Source organism: Octopus bimaculoides, chromosome 1 (assembly GCF_046866305.1).
Source record: "Octopus bimaculoides isolate indiv1 chromosome 1, ASM4686630v1, whole genome shotgun sequence".
NCBI lineage: Eukaryota > Metazoa > Mollusca > Cephalopoda > Octopoda > Octopodidae > Octopus > Octopus bimaculoides.
The window spans coordinates 91,135,748-91,156,882 of record NC_142928.1 but is presented as its reverse complement, the minus strand read 5'-3'; the positions used below and the strand labels follow the sequence as shown (position 1 = coordinate 91,156,882).

Below are 21,135 nucleotides of genomic sequence, written 5' to 3'. Positions count from 1 at the left end.
AATGGGCATTTTTTCAGTTTCCATCTACCAAATCCATTCACAAAACCTTGTTTGGTCCAGAGCTATAGAAGGCACTGGTGCAAAGGTGCTGTGCAGTATGATGGAACCTAAGAAGAAAGGGACAAAAAACAAAACCATCACTAACAGCTGATTGAATCGGGGTTGTTTGGAGTCTATTGTCATCTGTATCCGAGTCCAAAGCATCATCAATCAAGTCGTCCACACTCGTAGTTGCCATAGATTCCATCTCATCGCTATCGTAGTCTTCATCCAAAGTGTCATCGGTACTGTCTATATTATCATGAGGCTGGTATTTGCGATTTTTGCTTTTCTCCAGGTGCTGTTGGCGTTTGGCCAGTTCAATAATATTAGTGGAGCTTTCTGTTTGCAAAGAAAGCTTGTATTGCTGACGCACAGATTCTGGGACGAAGGCACTGATGCTGACGTCATCACTCTCATCATTGTCGGGATGGGACATGTTGTTTTGTGCAGCTGCAGCACGGCACAGGGCTTCGTTCTCTTCACTGCTGGAATAATAATCGTCCTCAAAATCTTGCTCCATGTACTGTAAGTCTTGATGAGACTCGAGGGTTCTTTCTGCATCAGTCTCATCGCTGATATCATCAATGCTGGATTCTTGATAACTGTAAATAAATAAAAATAATCAAATTAAATAATAATAACAATAATTCTTTCTATTAAAGTCACAAAGCTGGAAATTTGCAGGGAGAGGACTAGTAGATTACATTGACCCCAGTGTTTCACTGGTACTTAATTTATTGACCCTGAAATGATGAAAAGCAAAGTCTACCTCAGGGGAATTTGAACTGAGAACGTAGCAATAGGTGAAATACCACTAAGCATTTCGTCTGGCATGCTAATGATTCTGCCAGCTCATTGCCTTCTAAAATAATAAAAATAATAGTAATTCTACTATAGGCACAAGGCCTAATAATCTTTGTTTCAAATTTTGGTACAAGGTCAGCAATTTTAAGGGAAAGGAGTCTGTTACTTTAATCCCAGTGCTCAACTGGTACTCTGTCTCATCCTTTCAGTGGTTGATAAAATAAGTTGACTATGGTAAGATTTGCATTCAGAACAAAGAGCTGGAAGAAATGTGAAGCATCTCGAATATCTTTTCACGTGCCACCGCCACGAGTGCCAGGAACGCGAAACTTGTGCTACAGCTTCACGTTCCTGGCACGTGAAAAGACATTTGAGTGAGATCGTTGCCAGTGCCGCTGGACTGACTCCTGTGCAGGTGGCACGTAAAATACACCATTATGAGCGTGGCCGTCGCCAGTACCGCCTGACTGGCCTTCGTGCCGGTGGCACGTAAAAGCACCCACTACACTCTCTGAGTGGTTGGCATTAGGAAGGGCATCCAGCTGTAGAAACTCTGCCAGATCAGATCGGAGCCGGGTGTAGCCACCTGGTTCACCAGTCCTCAGTCAACTCGTCCAACCCATGTTAGCATGGAAAGCGGACGTTAAACGATGATGATGATTTAGGTACAAGGCCAACAATTTTGAGAGAAGGATGTTTGTTGATACCATCAGCCCTAGTACATGACTGGTACATTATTTTACTGACCCTGGAGGGATGTTTTGTGCATGTCACTGTGGTCCAACAATATCAAGTCTGATTTGATCATTTCACCACAAACCTTCATTGATTTGGAATGTCTGCTATGAGTATGGTTCAACAATAATTCAGAACATTCTTTCAACCAGAACTGTTAGCATACCGGACAAAATGCTTAGTGGCATTTTGCCCATCTTTACGTTTTGTGTTCAAATTCTGCCATGGAGCAATAAAATAAGTATCAATTGACCACTGGTATAGATTTAATTGACTTAACCCATTCACCTAAAATTGCAGGTCTTGACAAAATTCGAAACCAATATTAAGAAAGTGCAAGATAAAAACAAACAAATTTATAAAATAGAACACTTACTGTCCATATCCATAATAGTCATCTGAACTTTCAAAGCTGTCCTCAAAACGAACTTGCTTAACTACACTTTTCAAAGGAGTATCCTCTGAATTTACTAGAGCAGACTTCTTCTCTGGGACTGCAACCAGTTTGAATATACTACTACTCTCTCCAGTAGAAGCAGTTGTAGTCGTCTTGGAGCTAGTTGCAGAGGCTGTTGTTTTGCTCAGTGCTGGCAGTGATGGTGGTGGTGGTGGTGGTATTCCACTTGTTGCTACCATCTGTCCAGTCTTTTTTTCATTAGGTACAGTTGCTAGAGGAAGAAAATAATACAACAAATTGTAACAACATCAACAAGAGTTGATATTCCAAGGGACAGTAACACACTTCGTTTTCTAACCATATTGCAATGAATAGTCTTGTCTCGTTTTTACAAATGAATTTAGAGGGATGGAACAGTGACTATGATATTTTCAGTTCCACTAAGACTTGTAGATCTGAAGTTGAGTAATCTGGGTAAGTAAAGACTGGTTTAAATGTGGTAACTGAATGCTGAGTTACAGTAAGGGTATTGAAAAGAAGACCTAGCCAACTGCATACCATCTGTATTGTGATTGTAAGCAGCTGGCTATCTCAAAAGCAATAAACTTTAAAATTAACAGTTAGAGAGATAATGTGTACCATGGCCAAGAGATACATATATTTAAGGTCATTTCCAAAATTTCTATTGATAGCTATAATCCACATTCATTCCACCACTACCCCCAGTTTATAGAACAGGTATCAAAAACACAAAGTAAAATTCATTAAAAGTAATAATACTCACCAGAAGGTTCATTGACATCACTTTCTTGGTCAGATTTCTGCAACATAAAATTTTAAATAATTAAATTAAGCCACATTTTATATATATATCATCATCCGGAGAGCTGTATCAGACTCATAAATTTTTAATGGCAGAAGAACCCAAGTTAAAAAATAGAAGACAATATAGATGAATATAAATATAAAAGTACACATTCACAATATATATATATATATTTCCAATGGACTCATTGTGCCAATTCTTTGCAGGGGAGATACAAAATCACTTAAATTAACACTAGTTCACAAATATTATAACTCCAGAATAATGAAAATAATAAATTAACTGACAAGATTTGAACTAAAAGCATTGAAATATTGAACTAGTCACAGTAAAATGTCCTAAGCAACGTAACTGTTTTTAACATTACCATTCAACAAGCCAAAGAGGAATCCTCTATGTTGTTGCTCAACTTACTAGAAGTAGCAGTCAAATCTGCCTCAAACTATACTTTATTGCCTTAAAAAAAAGTTTGAAAAAACATTGGTTAATGTAGTCCATTGCGGACTGGCTCTTGTGCGGGTGGCACATATAATACACCATTTTGAGCGTGGCCGTTGCCAGTACCGCCTGACTGGCCTTCGTGCCGGTGGCACGTAAAAGCACCCACTACACTCTCTGAGTGATTGGCGTCAGGAAGAACATCCAGCTGTAGAAACTCTGCCAAATCAGAATGGAGCCTGATGTTGCCATCTGGTTTCACCAGTCCTCAGTCAAATCGTCCAACCCATGCTAGCATGAAAAGCGGACGTTAAACGACGACGACGACGATGATGATGAAATAAATATATAAAGACATTCACAGCAGGAATGCTTTTGATGTAGGCAAGCTTAGGATAAACATCAATTCTAATTATAATATACAATATTAATTGATGGAAAAGTAAGACACTCACCACAGTGTTATCTTTTAAGATACCATTATGCCATCGATTTTCAAGTACTTTCAGCTCAGCCATTCGTTCCTGCCGAATTCTTTCAGCCAATGACTGAGTGGTGGTACTCTGTTGAGTTTCAAATAAGCGCTGTTGAATAGCTTTCATGGCACAGCTGGCTTTTGAAGGACTCAGAGGCTTAGATTTAGCATCAACAGAATTAGATTTGACAACAGGAGATTCGAATTTCCTTGCCATTCCAGGAGATTTGGGAATGCAAGCACTTGTGGGAATATTTGCAGACACTGGTCTCGAAGGTGTTGTAGTAGGACAAGGTAATGTAGTACCTTTAGGCTTAATCATTTTGTTGGATTCAGTACTCCCACTGGCAGTCACCTGTTCCCATGCAGACATGCGAGCATTTACTGGATAAGCGGTTGGTTCTTTCTCAGTCACCGCTTCAAGAGTGTTGACTTTCTTTTGCCATTCAGCCATTCTTTCAGAAACTGACTGGCTTGTTGGTTCAAAACTCTCACGGCGCTTGTTACCCTGTTTATTTTTCCCATTTATAGGTTCAGCCGCAGGAGTATTGTGTGTTGCTGATGACGGTGCACTCGACGATACACTGTTAATCTGCACTGAAGAAGAACCTGATGACTGGGAAGACTGTTGATTGCTAAATGCAGCTCTGTTTTGTTTTGGCGTAGATGAAATCCCGAGGCTCTTTTCGAGTTGAGCAACTTTTGATGACAAGTTCTGGCTGCATCTATTGCCCATAGGAGTAGTGGTTTTAGAATTTGGCTGAGTATTTTCACTTTTAGAAGGACTAGCACAGTTAATTTCTGTTGCAGATACTTTCTTTGACCATTTAGCCAATCGCTCAGAGACTGGTTTGTTAGTTGGTTCATCATCTGTGGTTTCACCTTGAGTTAAGGAATCATTAAGCCCCCGAGCATTAACAGGTATTCCACTGGGAATATCCTGCAAATGGTCATGACCACTACCTTTGGCAGTATAAGGGATCTTTTTGTTGTTTCTTAATGGCTTCTGCTGCCTTGACATAGTCTCAATAGCTGTTTCTAAGTCATCACTTGGCATAAGATGTGGAGCAACAGGTGCTGGAGATCTCGGAGCATATGAAGGACCAGGAGACTTTGAACGCACTGGTACAGGTGTTGCAGGTGCAGATGCTATGGGTGCAGCAGATTTGGAGCGAGGAGACCTCATATGAGGGGCCACTGGAGCAGCAGACCTTGACCGAGAATCCCTAGTTTCAAGTGGCACTTCAGTAAAAGCAGTGGTCATTGGTATGTCACGTTCCCTGTCAACTGAATGAACTGAGTTGGGTCGACTAAATAAGCTAAAAGAAAAAAAAAAAAAAAATCATTATGTCTGACACTTAAGACTTATATTTTTTCAAATATTTTTAATGTATGTTGTTTTGTAGCATGATTTTAATATTTTTAACATATGTCATTCTGTTTGCATGGTTTGACTACATCTGCAAATCCAGATACCTACATAAATTTTTAAAGAATTTTTCTGAACAGAGATATACAGTAATACCCTTGTAGAAGCTAAACTACTCAGTTGTGAAATGAAGACGAAATCCTCAAGAGTCAATCATGAATCATGTCAATTTCTCATTCAGTCAAATACAGTTTTTGTCAAACAGCTATGTTCAACGAAGAGTTGAAGTTACAAAGCAGGGTGCATGATGATTACTCTTTTCATCTATGTAAATACTTCTTATTATCAGTGTTTGAACATGTTAAATGAATATATCTAGATAGTTTGGTTGGGATCCCATCTCACATCATTCTTACTAAACTAAGTTTAGCTGCCACTCTTAATCTAAGTCATGGAAAAAGTCTTATCCTTCATCAGACTACTACTGCAGGTTCCCTTCCTCTTTCAGTCTGCCTCAATACTATGAAATCTCTTAGCAGCAGCATGGAGAGATATGACTTTTCAGCCATAGTGAGCGACCTGCCTAGAAAGTAAGACACTGAGCAAACTCAGCAGCATGTGAATTAAGAGTGGCTCATATCGCATGGAGAAGAGATGGACTTTGCAAGCTCCAGTGGAACACCACATCTCATACATTAACCCATTACCTACCAGTGATCTCATATGAGATCACTTAAAAATTACAAATTTCGTAATTATCTGTCAATATTTACACATATCTAAACTTTTGGCTATATCAACTAGGTATATTTCTCTGATATTCAAATGAGGTTTGCTAATTTTTCTCCCAATATCTCACTTATTTCTATTTAAAATGTTATTTTGATCATTCCAGCGTGTTTCTATTAAATTCCAGTTAAAAGAATTATGAGAGGTAATGGGTTAATAACTTTCAATAATAATTGATACAATGTAGAAGGAGAAATTGAGTAATGCTAGACACCTTTCTGGTGCCAGTAGCATGACAAAACTCCCATTGTGGACGCAATGACTTCTACTATGGTCTTGAGTTGAACAATCCTGATGCATGAAATTTGGTGGACAGAAACTAGCTTGTCATATTTGTATGTATGTGCACTAGTGTGCATACCCTCATCTTGATATGTGTAGATTAATTGCAATCAAAAGTAACCTTCATACAAAAGGTGTAATATGTTCACAATCTTCTGTGAAAGATTGTGAACATATTGTGAATAACACTTGTTCTTCATGTTTGCTCCTCAACCATTCCCCATTTTTAACCATCCTTCACTCTGTTCATACACTTGTAACCTCTACCCACACTCAATCCCTGTTCTGTGCCCACTCCTCTTCATCTTATACCTTTAGGGTCTACCCTGACACTAACACTTTTATCTCTCTCTCTTTTCCCCTAGCTCCATTCTGGTTACTTCCACCCACTCTTCCATAGTGTGAGATGCCATGTAGCTCCTAATTTCTCATCTCTTAACATAAAGTCGCCTTTCTTAATTGTAGCGCCTCACTCAGTCAAGAGATCTTAGTCTTGAGAGCTCCACAGCAACCTCACTAGTACCAATGTCACATAAAAAGAATATCCAGTATACTCTGTAAATTGGTTGGCATTAAGAAGGGCATCCAGCTGTAGAAACCATGTCAAAGCAGACACTGGAATATGACAGTCCTTGGACCCATTGCATCCTCTCAAACTGTCCAATCCATGCCAATATAAAAGATGGACATCAAAAGACAAGGATAGTGACAATGCTGATGTACTGATTTTAAGATTAAACAGTACCTCAGGAACTGTCTTAAGTCTTGAAATTAATCACATTATTCTGCTTTCCATACTACTACTACTATTACTACTACTACTAGCTGGAAAATGCATACAATATTCATAATACAGTTGAACAGGTGTGGCTGTGTGATAAAAAGCTTGCTTCCCAACCACATGGTTCTGGGTTCAGTCCCACTGCATGGCATCTTGAGCAAGTGTCTTCTACTATAGCCTCAGGCTGACCAAAATCTTGAGTGGATTTGGTAGATGGAAACTGAAAGAAGCCAATCACACACACACACATATATGTGTGTGTGTGTGTGTGTGTGTATCAACCGCCATCCTCATTACTTGACAACTGGTGTTGGCGTGTGTGTTCCCATAACTTAGCAGTTCAGCAAAAGAGACAAATAGAATAAGTACCAGGCTTAAAAAATAAGTCTTGGGGTTGATTCATTCATGCAGTACCCCAGCATGGCTGCAGTCTAATGAGTGAAACAAGTAGAAGTAACATCTCCAAATTGCAGTCTTGCACAAATTCAGGTTTCAAAGTCATTTAAAATGAATATTGAAAATATTGTTTTAAAAATTCATGCTAGCATGGAAAACCAATGTTAAATGATGATGATGATGATATTTAAGCAGGAACTTTAATAAGTGAGAAGTTGAACTGACCCAACTGTTTCATGTTTTGAATAGTCATCATCCCAAGCATTAATACGCTGAGCTAGTTTAGCCAGACGAGAGCGACACTGTGGCTTGAATACTTCTTGATTAGGATCTCTGTTCTCTTCTTGGCAAAGAGACTTTCGCGGTACTGGGACTGGTACATAATCACCATCATCTAAAAGTAAAACAAAGATGAAGAGTTATACAGAATCAACTCTGCCAGGCAAAAATGGATAAAAGAGAACTCTGCTTGATAAGGCAAACTTATTTTGTCTGCAACATCAAAAATCTAATTGGGGAAAGTAACGGAAGAAAATTGGGAAGCATATTATCTAAATCCCATGCCAGCATGGAAAACGGATGTTAAATGTTGATGATGACAATTACAAACATCAAATAAGTTCAAAAACTCACCAGAACTAAGACAAAGAGTAGTCAAGTCATTTCTCCGCGACTGTACACCGCGTATAGCTGGGGTATCTGGTTTAATATTTTGTTCTGCTGATCGGAGACACTGACGTTTAGGAGAATCTTTAATAAATATGAAGAAAAATTAGTAAAAGTGCATTCCTGCACACTTTATAATGAAGTGAAAATTAGATTAAAAAAAAAATGATTATCAAATATTAGGTGCAGGAGTGGCTGTGTGGTAAGTAGCTTGCTTACCAACCACATGGTTCCGGGTTCATTCCCACTGCGTGGCACCTTGGGCAAGTGTCTTCTACTATAGCCTCGGGCCGACCAAAGCTTTGTGAGTGGATTTGGTAGACGGAAACTGAAAGAAGCCCGTCATATATATGTATATATGTGTGTGTGTGTGTGTGTGTGTGTGTGTGTGTGTGTGTGTGTGTGTGTGTGTGTCTGTGTTTATCCCCCAACATCGCTTGACAACTGATGCTGGTGTGTTTACGTCCCCGTAATTTAGTGGTTCAGCAAAAAAAAAAGATCGATAGAATAAGCACTAGGCTTCCAAAGAATAAGTCCTGGAGTTAATTTGCTCGACTAAAAGGCGGTGCTCCAGCATGGCCGCAGTTAAATGACTGAAACAAGTAAAACAGTAAAAGAGAGAGTAAAGAGTAAATAGATTACCCTACAGACTGCTCCTACTTAAGTGTTCATATTTGAGGAAAAATATTAAAATCTTATTATAACATGAAAGATATATGATTTCAATTGCCAGTTGACTGCCTTATATCATTTATCTTTCACTTGTTTCAGTCATTGGACTACCACTCTCTCTAATTTGGAATCATAGCATAAAACTTTAATCACAGTGAGAGAAGATATGTTTACTTATGCCAAATTTATTAATTCATACGATGCTATTTTGTTTTATACTTCTGGTAAATTCCATTAGTTTCTTTGCTTTGATATCAAATATATTTCAAACCATAAACTACTGCAGCTATGTCTGTACATCATTTCAAAAATGACCGGCAAAAGGCTATAGTAAAACTCATCCAGCAGCTTCCTTTTGGTTCATCATGTCACTCCCACACCCTTTTTAAAGTCTTAAATGGGGAGGAGGATCATTATGAAGTGATATACTTTAGATATGCTTTAGCTGTCAAAATTGATAGCTTGCTTACCAACCACATGGTTCCAGGTTCAGTCCCACTCTGTGGCACCTTGGGCAAGTGTCTTCTACTATAGCCTCGGGCCGACCAAAGCCTTGTAAGTGGATTTGGTAGACGGAAACTGAAAGAAGCCAGTCGTATGCATGTGTGTGTGTGGGTTCGTGTGTCTGTATTTGTCTCCCCAATATCGCTTGACAACTGATGGTGGTGTGTTTATGTCCCCGTAACTTAGCAGTTCAGCAAAAGAGACCGATAGAATAAGTACTAAAGGCGGTGCTCCAGCATGGCCACAGTCAAATGACTGAAACAAGTAAAAGAGTAATATTGATTTTCTTTTTTATCTTAGCTGAAAGCCCCAAATTTAAATCAAGGAGAAAATGTTACTGAAAACAACTAAGTACAAGCCTGATACTTCATTTATTTTGCACACCCCACCCCATGAGATAAAAAAAAAAAAATCAAACTTCATAGGATTTGAATTCAGTATTCTGAATGACAGATGTACTTATTGAAAGACAATTCCATTTCTTCCATCCCATTAATCATTTAACACTAAAATTATATATAACAAAATAATGCAAAATAGAGTTCAATATAATAAAATCTCTTAAACTAATCTGAATGAAAATGTTTAACTGACATAATTACAATACTTGGTAAACCAAATGCCAGTGATGGTAGTGCTAGTTGGAGCAGTTAGATAACTTATCAAACTCTTAAAACAAAAGAAGAAAAGACATTTCAAATCTTATAGAGATTGGAATATTAAAACTATTTTTTTTTTACAATTGACCAAAGCAATAACTGCTTACCATCATCTTGAACTGTTTCTACATTAGCTGACATGTCTTCAGACAAAGGTCTCCGTCTTCTGTGTGTTCCATCTGTCTCGCTCATCATTTTCAGCTTCTCTCTTCGTTCTTTAGTCCTCTCAATGATTTTCTGATATTTAGAAATGACAAAAAAAAAACTAAGTTATCAGACAATTAAAAGGTATGTAGTTAATTTACATAAGATTACTTAATTTCATTCAAACCACAAACTCAATCTGACAACATTTCCAGTCCACTTTCTTGGTTTGATAAAATGAATCCTCCTCAGTATAAACCTTACATGACCTTATCAAAACAATGTTCAAGATTAGTAATAATAAAACTAAAAAAAAAGTGAAAACAATTTCCATTCATAATGATGACAATACGTTGGACATGAACAAAATCAAAATTATTGAAAACTTAATATAGATATTAATGAATATAAATATTAATGTTTTTGAATTTGATGTGATTATTTAACAACAGCTGTCTTAAATACAAGCATTTAGTAGCTATTTTATTGTTCAGCATATTTCCTTGTAAATAAATGAATCAATGAAACACATATCTGAATATGTACACTAGTTTCTTAGTGACTTCTTCTCTGACCAATGTCAATCCACTTTCTCCAGCAGTAAAACATAAGGCAATCTCTATGAAATTAGGTTTTCTTCCTTTTGTCTTTTTCCTATCACCCTACAGTTGGATGACATCCCAAATCACTTCAAGCAGCAAAAAGTTTTTAAATCTCTTTAGAGCTTACCCAATCTATAAGAGTTAGCATAGATTAGTTGGTTAAATAGCAAAATATAAAGAGAAAGAAAAACTACTTCAATGAAGGTTTCCTCTTATTTCATATTAATTTTTGGAATGATACCTCATTTAAGCTGGTACCACAAGTGTAATTATCCAGAGTAAAATATCTAGACGTTATTGCTTTATATCATTTAACATCCACTCTTTCAAGCTAGCATAAGTCAGATGGAATTTATTGAGGCAGATTTTCTATGACCTGTTACAAACACTTAATGGTGCCCAAGCAAAGTAAAATTTCCAGATGTTTTCCACGGAAGACTGGAAACAAACACTGCTTGTATGATGGTGGTGCTTGTCTACAACAGTCACAACATGTCAAGACAAGGGATTCATACAAACACATATTGAATCTTCTTTCAGTTTCCATCAACCAAATCCACTCAACAAGGTTTTGGTTGGTCCAGAGCTATAGCAGAAGACACTTGCCAAAGGTGCTGAGCAGTGAGACTGAACCCAAGACCATATAGTTGCAAAGTAAGCTTCTTAACCACACACCCATTAAAACCTGACAGCACTGGTTCTAGTTAATCTGTATTAATGGAAAGAATGAGTGAGAATAAAGACAAAACTAGTTGAATTCAACTTTGATCACAATGAGATGCAGCTAAACACCTTGAAGCATTTGTTTGACAATCTGCTGATTGTGCCATATCAGAATGGATAATGAATTAGCATTTTAAGTTGAATACCAAGTCCAGCAAGTATCTTTCGTATTAGCCAATGAGAACTTCTACAAAGCTACTTAACCAATTCAATTCTTCAGCAAGATCAACAAAATTCTCATTTTTATGAGGTCTGTAGATTTAGCAGCCCTAAATTTTATGACAACACACACACACACACTAAATGCAAATTCAAACAAGAAAAAAAAAACGACAAAAAAACAACAAAAAACAACAACGCGAGGACGTGATACAGATATTGTCTTACTGGACGCTAAGGAAAGGAAAGAAAGAGAATTTGACGTTTTGAGCGAAGCTCTTCGTTAGAAATATAGGAAAGCCCAAATATATATATATATATATATATATATAAAAGATAATAAGAGTGAAAAAACTACAGAAGGCTTGTGTTACATGGTTAAAGTATATATTTAAATTATGTCAGAAAAATGTTATAAAATCTTTTTGGTATATAAACATTGTATTTTGAGAAATAACCGGTTTCGTGTTGTCTTTTCAAATTTCTCTACTTCATTGTAACGTGTTCGCTCCGATATATATATATATATATATATATATATATATATATATATATATGAAGTGTGTGTGTGTGTGTCTGTGTGAGGAGGAGGAGACCCCACCAGTCATGAATGACCATGGGATTACACCCAGAAAGTTACCCTCCGAGGCACAAATTCGAGCAAGGTTATTTGTAGAAGGCCAGCAGTCGCCCATGCATACCAGCCCTCCTTCTCCACACAACTGATGTTATCCAAGGGAAAGGCAAAGGCCAATACAGTTTGGCACCAGTGATGTCGCAACTCATTTCTACAGCTGAGTAAACTGGAGCAACATGAAATAAAAGTATCAAGAACACAACACGCAACCTGGTCCGGGAATTGAACTCACAACTTCATGATCGTAAGCTCGACACTAACTACTGAGCCATGGACCTTCACACACACACATATAAATATGAGAGAGATAAAGAGATCTGAACTATGGCCCTGATCAAGAAAGCTGACCAAATTTAGGTTTCATATCAATAAATTTAAACTTGCTCTCCAAACAAATTTTTAGAATTTTCCAGTTTTCTCAATGCTAAGTAATCTTATTTAATGTTAAATAACTTTAGCAATAATTTCTTTGGTTTAAGATGCCACTGAATTAAAAATGTATTAACTTTATTGGCGTGACTACATAATCAGAATGATGTGTGCTTGCAAACCATTCTGAAATCAAGATGATAATGCTTAAAGAGGTTACAAATGAATGTACAGAGATAACATAATGGTGCCTAATGCTTCAATAAACCCCAGACTAACAACATTGCTTAGTAGCTAGAATATAAGAATGTCAGTTAAAACTGCACTCATGAAGTCAAACATATCCTAGATAACACTATTTTAAAAATACATTGATAAGGACAGATTATTTCAGTACATTTAGCATTGGGTAATATGCTGCAGGGAGAACACCCAGTTGTAAAATTAAATCATCTGACAAAAACCATTCTTTTAAAATAAAAAGAACATGTAATAATATATATTTTAAAAGAAAAAAAAACATGTAATATATATATTTTTGTTGAGGCGTAGGAGTGGCTGTGTGGTAAGTAGCTTGCTTACCAATCACATAGTTCCGGGTTCAGTCCCACTGCGAGGCACCTTGGGCAAGTGTCTTCTACTATAGCCTTGGGCCGACCAAAGCCTTGTGAGTGGATTTGGTAGACGGAAACTGAAAGAAGCCCGCCGTATATATATATATATATATATATATATATATATATATATATGTGTATATATGCGTGTGTGTTTGTCCCTCCAACATCGCTTGACAACCGATGCTAGTGTGTTTGGCAAAAGAGACCGATAGAATAAGTACTAGGCTTACAAAGAATAAGTCCTGGGGTCGATTTGCTCGACTAAAGGCAGTGCTCCAGCATGGCCACGGTCAAATGACTGAAACAGGTAAAAGAGTAAAAGAGTATGCATTCTCTTAATCTTCGAGTGGTTTCTGACAATCCACCATAGTGGATTATGATCAACTCCAGTACATTAGTGGCACTTATTTTCTTGGCCTCAGATGGATGAAAGGCAAAAATCAACTTGGGTTTCATTTAAACTTGGAACATAAATGTAACTAAATTTAGTAAAGTATTTTGTTTGAAGTACTGATTCTGCCATACACAATGAAACAATATAAGTCCTTTATAATGGCTAACAAAGAATGTAGATTTCAAAATTATAGGAAATGGGATTAATAAAAGATTGCAGTAAAGCTTGGATGTGTGTAACTGGCCAGTTTTAACAGCTAATGAGATCACAGGTGAAGAGCAAGGGCCTGAAATATTACATTATTCACTCTCCATGGAAATGGAACAAACTATAAACTAATGGTTGCAAACATGTACAAGCAAATTCCAGTCTTTACTTAATACTATGTGTTCAGCATCAAAGAACATCATCATTTAACATATGTTGTCCATGCTGGCATGGGTTGGATGGTTTGACCAGGGATGGTAAGCTGGAAGACTGCACCAGACTCCAGTCTGATTTGGCATGGTTTCCTATGGCTGGATGCCCTTCCAAACAGCAACCACTCCGAGTGTAATGGGTGCTTTTACATGCCAGCAGCACAGGTGCCATTTGCATGACACCGGTATCTGCCATGACTGCTATGAGGGTCCACTCGAGTAAAACAGAAATCAAAGGGGTCTATAGGTAAAAAAAAAAATGGTTGGGAACTACTGATGATGTTATATAGGTTCAGTCCCACTGAATAGCACCAGCACCTAATCAGAAGTGATGTTTAGTATACAGGTGGTAGTACCGTGAAATAGAAGAAAGCTGGTGGCAAAATGGGAGTTGAGTACACAATATAATTGCTTCTCAGATGTGCTTTGCACTTTTTTGCTTAGAACAGTGCTTCTGATTTATTTTAATTACTAAAAATTAAATTGCTGGAAATTTGTTGTCTTCGAGGTCGTTGCCAGTGAAGCTGGACTGGCTCCTGTGCAGGTGGTACATAAAAAACACCATTTGAGTGTGGCTGTCACCAGTACTGCTTGACTGGCTCTCGTGCCGGTGGCATGTAAAACACCCACTACACTCTTGGAGTGGTTGGCGTTAAGAAGGACATCCAGCTGTAGAAACTCTGCCAGATCAGATTGAAGCCTGGTGCAGTCATCTGGCTCACCAGTCCTCAGTCAAACCGTCCAACCCATGTCAGCATGGAAAGCGGACGTTAAACGACGATGATGAGTGTATGTATAAAAACAGTATTTGAAATTAAACTTTGTTCTTCCTCCATTTTAATATTCACTATGATAGTGAAATTAACAGTCATAATGTGATCAATGATTAATCCAACTTTTGAATAAAACAGACTCTGCAACTTTGTACTAAGTTCTCTGTAGCTTAAAATTTACATAATTTATATATATATATATATATATATATATATATATATATATATAATAATAATACAAAGAATATATATACATGTATACACACATATGTACATACTTACATCTACATGTGTATATATATGCATATCAGGGTACAGGACGTTAGAACAATAAACCACAGACAACGGAACGAACACATAGGAAAACGGAAAGCCACTTGGAATATCCCTTCATCAGCTGTCTCTATTCTATCTAGACGTTTCGAAGATATATATGTTTAGCAGAAAAAAAACAGAGTGACTCAAGAGCCTATAGTTTCGTATCTTTGAATCACTTGCTCCTGCTAATGATTTCAAATTTTTGCCTCAAAGGTAGCTTGTAGGAGGGGATTAAGTCGATTACATCGACACCAGTGCGTAACCGGTACTTATTTAATCGACCCCGAAAGGACGAAAGACAAAGTCAACTTCGGCAGAGTTTGAACTCAGAACATAGAGACGGGCGAAATACCGCTCAGCATTTCGTCCAGTGCGCTAACGATCCTACCAGCTCACCGCCTTAATAATAATAATAATAATAATAATAATAATATATGGGCTGATGCTGCAGTCAACACCAAGTTGCAATTTCTCCGTTTTGAAGGGGATTTTTTTTAATTTTCTTATTCACAGTGCCCATGGAAATGCTCTGGACTATATTTTAAGCAAGAAAAAAAAAAAGAAAAAAAGAAAAAAAAATTGCGAAGAAACGTCTTTTTTAACCCCTTTCCCCGACCGGTTTTTGGAGAGAAACACCGGTATGTCGAACTTTTGAAAACTTCGTTAAAAAAATAAACACTTTAATTTGAATAACTATAACTTTGCTACCTCCTTACTCATTAATACATAATTAACATGTTCTATGATTAAGAAGAAAAAGTTGAAAAATGTTTAATAAAGCACATTTCAATTTTTACTTATGCTACAATTAGATTCTTTTACTAACGAGACTACGTGGTCATTCTGCTTGTTAGAAAGAGCAGCCAAATCCATCATACTGAGTACTGTTTAGTGACCCCTTAAAAAAGACGTAGTCGTCAAAACAAAAATTCTTTTGTTCGTTGTCCAGAAGTTAAACTACAAATAAATTAGGGCATAACTACAACCCTGTAGTTATGCTTAAAATAGTTTATATTACATAAAGAAATATTTAAGAAAAGAACAAACAAAATATTTCAGGTTGAAGGAGAACATGACAGTTGCTTTTTTCAAATGAGAGAAAACCGGTTACGTTCTAACGCCCATCCTTATTAGGTCAAAGCCGAAAAGATAAACAATTTTATCTTCACAGAGGAGGCGAGGAATAAACGTGACCAGGATTTCTCACCAACAGACTGTTGGGGAGGGAAATTCAAATTTTAACTTGTCAACATTTGAGCAATTGTTTCCTCTAAACTAGTTGGTGTGTATTTATAGAGCTCGTTGCTTTAATTAATACCAGATACTGAAAAGTAAATTCTTTATTGCTACTCTAAATACTGAGGGACAGAAATGTGGGAGAGAAAATATATATAGAATAAACAATAGTGAGTGTATGTGGGTCTATGGACTTGTCTACATTGTTGTCTACACCTCACACAGCATATATAAAACGGTTACAGCAGTTTTGTTTATTTGTTGAGTTTTTATTTTTTAACTGAAATAGTACAAAAATAAAAATAGTTCAAACAGCCTTTTAGAAACAGGTTTAAAAATATCAGACAGAGCAGAAAAATTAAGAGATTAAATAGATTTTAAATTTTCAACCTAAGAAAAGACGAACTTTCGGAATCGCTGTCCCACATAGTATCGGAATTTTTTTTTTTTTTCTGGATTTTTCCATATTTTATAGTATCTCACATCTCAGAACATTGAAACTGGAAAAGGGATAGGGATCTTTTTTTAAAAAAGTTTAGTTTTAATTCATGCTTTTCAAACATTTTGTCCTCGCCGTCGCACCCACCTCATCGTGCCTTCCGAACAACAGGCACTTGCTATTCCGAAAGTCTACCGAGAAGACAAAAAAGTGAAAGAGTAACAGTTCACATTCATTCGATCTAGATATAGTATTCTACACCAAAAGAGTGGGGAAAAAAAGTCAACTGACTAGATTTCAAGTCATAAAACACGATGAGGCCTGAGTTTTGAATTAGCTGTCCCTCGAAGACCCTTATCTCATGGGAAAGCACATGAAAGGAAGAAGGGGTAAAATTAGAAGGAAAACTAAAAAATTATTTTTTTTTTGGTAAAAAATTATTTTCTGAATCGTAATTTCCGTTTGTGAAAGAACACACACACAAGGAAAAAAAAAAGAATAAAACTACTCTTTTCCCTTCTGTGAGGTATAGGACCGCCCTGACCCCAAATGCTTCCAACAGAAAGGATTCCACTAAAAGGGATCAAAGGGTCAAATGTGGTTTTAAACTTGGGTGACAGCTGTTGTCATCCGTAACTATAAAAGATATAAGGAACAGAGACAGCATTCAATAACTTGGTGGTCGTTGCAGAACGTAACTTTTTTTTTTTTTAAATCTACAACATTATCCTGATTGATATTATTATGTCAGAGTTAAAAAGAAATTAGCCTAAAATAATCCAGATCAAGTATTCAAAAAAACAAAAACATTAAGTGTTGCAGATGATATTCTGCAGAGTTACTTCTATGTCATGTTGCACCACAGAAAGCAAGAGCTCCATTGGGTCTTGACTCTCCTATAACGTGCCCCTATTGTAACCGTAGATTTTGTGCTAATATTGGCCTAATAATCCACCTGAGGATCCACAAAGAATGGTTTAGAAATACGTATTTTTTCTTTCTGAATAATATAATTTTAAAGAATTCATCAAGATATTCCTAATCAGCACGAGCATATCTCTGCAAATTTTCATTTAAAATATACATTAAAAAAAAAAGAGTTATGGGTAAAATAATGTCAGGGAAGATAGCTGAACTGCAATTATACCTTACCTGGATTCGTAGCTTAGTTATGCATTACATGTATATAAAAGTGCCCCCCACCCCCCTAAGTGGTCGTTCAAACAGTTAGAAATAACAGCTATTTTTTTTTCTCCAAACTACTTATTGATTCAGAAAAGTAATGACAGACAGTATGGCCAGTTGGGCATTCCTGTAGAAGAGAGTCGGAAATTATCTTGTGCGTCAAAATCCAAAACTTCTACGGATGTGTGTATGTTTTACGATTCAGGGGGAGGGGGCGGGCAAATCCAAGGGAGAAGAGGACTTTGCTTAATTTTTGCGTTATAATTTTTTTTTTAACATTCGGGACGATGAATCTTCAAATATATGCGTAACTTTTTAAATCGTAGATATGAAAAAGAAGTCGAAACTGAAAGATTACGGGAAAAAGGAGGCAGATAGTCTAACCCAGGGGTTTTCAAACTGTGGTCCGCAAGGACAAGACAGGGGGTCCGTGGACAGCAAATACTTTTTATGGGCAATTTGATTTTATATATGTTTTTTAATCGAAATCTTTTAATTGACAATAAACCTATTTGTTAAATACTGTTAAATAAATAAATGTAAAAATGTTATTTTAAGCAAATAATTATGTGTAAATTTCATAAGCGTTTATAAGGGTGTCTAAGGTAAAGCCTGAAATATAAAGGGGTCCGCAAGTCAAAAAGTTTGAAAACCCCTGGTCTAACCAACTATAGAGTCGAATTTTATTTGGCAAAATGTAATCTACAATGCTTAAAATATACATAACCAAAGAACTTGCGATTTATGGCGCACTAGATAATTCCTGACTTAATTGGAACGTCATTGGCACTTTAGCATTGGACAGAGCAGTCACGGTTGGGACCCCGTTGGTAGGTCTGCTCAACCAGGGCATGCATTCCTGAGGGTAACAAACACTGACAAATCAATAAATTTTATAACAACCTTTCGTTGTTGTCCATGCCAACACAAATTTTGCCTTTTCTATTCAATATATACGATAAATGAGTGACACATTAAGTCATAGTAGCATTTATAAAAATAACATAAGGGCTACAGAAAACAAATGTCGACAAGAGTTAAGACTTCCTTAATGGTTTTAAATTCACTTCAATCTAAATAAAAACATACCAACCCAAACATAACGATTTTCTTTACTAGAAGCTGCCATCCGTTCAAAGTTTTTTCGTAGCCGAAAGACCGAGTGGCATTTATTCTTTTCGTTGTTATCAGAAATATTGAATTCAAATTCGCAATCGGAGCCGACATGGCCAGCGATGGACGTCAGACAAGAATCATTACAGTTGCTGAGCGTGTAAAAAACGGAAGAGCCATCAGTTAACTGTAAGGATGGCGAATAATTAGTGGTTATTGAGAGTGGTTTGATAGTGAAATTTGGTCTATGGAGTGACGGATGTTGGGGACAATCAGAACGACGTTTAGCCTTTGGTGAACAGTTCTTACGTTGTGTTGGGATGCAAACGAAGCTGGAACAAGATGTATCAACCTCTGTGATATCAGACTGAGTAGAGAGTGACCAGGAAAGGCTGTCAAAAGATGCTCGTGCACCGACTCGTATCGGCGAAGAAGCAACAGGAGCTAAAGAGCGCGTGTAAGTCTTTCGTTCTGAGTTGCAATCATAATCGTTGTCATCATAGAAGCTGTCATTTAACATCTTTAACAAATTCATAGTTAAAAATGTATAAAGTTTTAGGAAAAGAAAAAGAGCTGTTTGCAAAATGTTCAGCGCTCAATTCGAGAATAATAATGTTATAATAATTAATCGTTGTCGATTCAAATTATGAATTCAGGCAACGTTGAATAGACAAAAAAAAAAAAAATAGATAAAAAAAATATTTACTAATGTTTTGAAATGATAAATATAGAAAAAAATAATATAGATGGAAGAAAAATACGATTAGTTGCAGAAACAAAATTTGATGAAACAATTTGCTAAATTCAATTAAATGTGTAAATAAAAAAAAGAAAATTACAAAGAAAAAATGTTTATGCTTAACCAAATATAAGGAACACAGTAAGACAATAGTTAAAGCTGAATATTAATAGATAAATAAATAAGCTAAAACTAGTAAATTATTAATAAACTTGCATGAACATCAACTTCCAACTTTCTGAAAAAATGTTTCCAAAAAAGGAAATATGTCAAGCAAAAACGAAAGCAAACATTTAAAAACTGTTAATAGTTTTAAAATTTAAGAAAGTATTTAAAATAAGGAAAAGGTACTTATAAAAGTGGGAGAGTTAAAAGTAGTGAAATTAAATTAAATATATACAGTATATATAATATATTGACAGTCAGAGAAAACCTGAACGAGTGAGGGAGATGCATTAACACAGAAACAATGCCTTATGGCTCATCATAATTTATATTCACGGCAATATCTTTTTTTGCATATTATATTTTCCAACTTACCCGTGTTTCTTCATCCATGGTGTAATATATCGGGACTGAACTTGAATACCTTTTGTCGATTTGTGTTGAATAATAAATAACAATCACAAGAAGTATATTTGAATATAATTAATTAGGTTCGAGATACTGGTAAAATATACTTGCTGTTATCTAATTCAAACTTAGCGCCGGTTGATACCGTGGACGACGGAAAATGTGATTCGGTAGTTTCCGGAGTTAACCGAAATTTTCGCCAACCTATTTAATACGAACAAAGAGCAATTAAATAAACACGACTGATTAAAAATACATATTTTTTAAAGTAACATGCTTAAAAATTCTTGTTTGAATTTTTGAATAAAATCTATTGAAAGTGGATATTCCCTAAATAAAAAGTCGCTAATTCTCGGCGTTGTCCGCCAGTTAGCTATTTGAAAACACTTTGTTGACGGTTGTTATTTTGTCACGTGTAAGGAAGTTGTCTAATGCTAGCCTACGACCTATGATTAAAGACAATCCAACCGTGAACACTCGCCTTTTTCTTATGTGTAGAGAACTCAGGACCAAAGTATCTATATCTCCTTTTGTAAGAGGATGAGGTCTTATTTGAGGGAGATTTGGGTACTATTCCTAGCGGTTCCAGCAATTATGTAGCAACCCTTTCGCTTGGGAGGAAGTCGTAATAGAGGAGAATGTTGGTGTTTTTCTCCTTTTGATTAATTGAACAGCTGATATTAATGCTGAATTTAAAATGTTTGATTTAAGTCACATATACGCATACATGTGACTTAAATTTTTATCTTAGCAAATTTGGACATGGCAAAATTTTATTGAATCACAGTTTAATTGCAAGGAAACAAAGAAAAAGAAAAATAGGTGTGAGGGGGTAGGTGGCAGAAAGCGGAGGGAGGAAT

At 36.4% G+C, this 21,135-nt stretch overlaps 1 protein-coding gene across 3 annotated transcripts in view; it reads right to left on the bottom strand.

Moving 5' to 3' along the window:
• Nucleotides 1–20,411, bottom strand: part of LOC106874232 (uncharacterized) — a 39,562-nt gene extending 19,151 nt beyond the window's left edge. Inside the window, exons 1-8 of one of the 3 annotated variants that reach the window (XM_089353839.1) lie at nt 20,243–20,411; nt 9,943–10,072; nt 7,968–8,084; nt 7,560–7,728; nt 3,698–5,036; nt 2,763–2,799; nt 1,958–2,249; nt 146–644 (exon numbers count right to left, since the gene is read on the bottom strand). In XM_089353839.1, the coding sequence (XP_089209965.1) occupies nt 146–644; nt 1,958–2,249; nt 2,763–2,799; nt 3,698–5,036; nt 7,560–7,728; nt 7,968–8,084; nt 9,943–10,072; nt 20,243–20,260 (2,601 nt within the window). In that variant the 5' untranslated portion in view covers nt 20,261–20,411. Of the gene's footprint in view, nt 1–145; nt 645–1,957; nt 2,250–2,762; nt 2,800–3,697; nt 5,037–7,559; nt 7,729–7,967; nt 8,085–9,942; nt 10,073–18,939; nt 19,943–20,242 lie in introns of those variants that run through there. The other 2 variants (XM_089353838.1, XM_089353833.1) reach the window with 2 other exon arrangements.
• Between the last annotated feature and the right edge of the window lie 724 nt (nt 20,412–21,135).